Source organism: Aplysia californica, unplaced genomic scaffold (assembly GCF_000002075.1).
Source record: "Aplysia californica isolate F4 #8 unplaced genomic scaffold, AplCal3.0 scaffold00006, whole genome shotgun sequence".
In the NCBI taxonomy this organism is placed as follows: Eukaryota; Metazoa; Mollusca; class Gastropoda; order Aplysiida; family Aplysiidae; genus Aplysia; species Aplysia californica.
In genome coordinates, this window is record NW_004797276.1 from 1,579,201 (window position 1) to 1,580,429 (window position 1,229).

Sequence of the window (1,229 nt, forward strand, 5' to 3'; positions counted from 1 at the left end):
AACACACATACACACAGACAAATGCATGCATACATACACATACACACACACACACACACACACACACACACACACACACGCTGAGTTGATTAATCAAACAAGCCGTATATATCTCACCAGTTGCCGCATACAGCCCTAAGCCAGAAGACCAGACTGAACACATCTCCAACAGGGTCTTTCCTCTTCACAAAGCAGGCTGCTAGTCCATCCGCACTGCCGTTGATGGCCAGCGTCTTGTCGCTGTTGTGGCGAGCGAGCGTCGAAGGTGGCGAGGTGGGCGTCTTGTCCACAACCTGACAACCCTCATGATCATCCGCCGGTTCCCAGTCTCCAAGCGGGTACTCCACAGCGGGGAAGCCTCCACGGCCGTTACAGGATACGACCTCGGAGCAGAATCCGTCCTTGTCACATGACGATGTGTTGAGAGTGCTTCGACAAGCCAGCTCATCCTGACAGAACTGGGAGACGTTGATGGAAGCCCGTGTGATCAGTTCTACCTCGCCATTCGACACCGGCGTGAAGGAGCTGCCACAAGGTGTGGAGTACAGAAGTAAAGAACAAAGCAGCACAAATAGAATCCTCAAATACATATTGCGTGCAGCGGGGTTCTCGTCCTTTCACGGATCACGTTTCTGTCGCGAATCTGGAAGCCACCACAATGCTGAACTTTCTACTTTCTGTTGCCTAAACGACGGTCAGTATCGGGTAGCTTCATCCATTACACTGCTGCTCTTTCATCCAAGTTCGCCCTCACCATGCCTTCCGTCACTTGATATAAACCTCATAGTCCTGTCTGTGGAATGATGGAGATAGCAAAATATATGTCAAAATGGAAAGTTACTCGTATATCATTTGCCATAAAGGCGAGAGACACTTCTTATAGGTTTTGATCGGCTGCAGGCTGCCTCAAGCCTAAGAGTGAGCTGTAAATTGAAGTTCCACAAAATAATATAAAGAATAATAATTATAAAGCTGCTGTATACAAAAAAAAACATTTACTGGACCAAGCACAAAGAGCATTATGCCCAGTAAATCTGCATTTAGAGAGACTGTTGTAACATTAAACCTAAAGTACCTAAGTACTGTTTCGTTTGTAAGGGATTAAACGAATTTAGAAAACAACCCCCCCCCCAAAAAAAAAAAAAAAAAAAAGCAAAAGAAGTTTTTTTGTTCTTTTAAAAAAAGGATGGCAGTATGACGACTCACACATGAAATCCTGTTAAGCTATA

General features: G+C 45.3%; 1 protein-coding gene across 1 annotated transcript in view; it reads right to left on the minus strand.

Annotated features, from left to right (window-relative positions):
* LOC101856621 overlaps positions 1-793 on the minus strand; it is a gene marked incomplete at its 5' end in the record, with an annotated part of 24,413 nt that extends 23,620 nt beyond the window's left edge. The window contains 1 exon segment of the mRNA XM_013080820.2: positions 118-793. Within this exon segment, the coding sequence (XP_012936274.1) occupies positions 118-590 (473 nt within the window).
* Between the last annotated feature and the right edge of the window lie 436 nt (positions 794-1,229).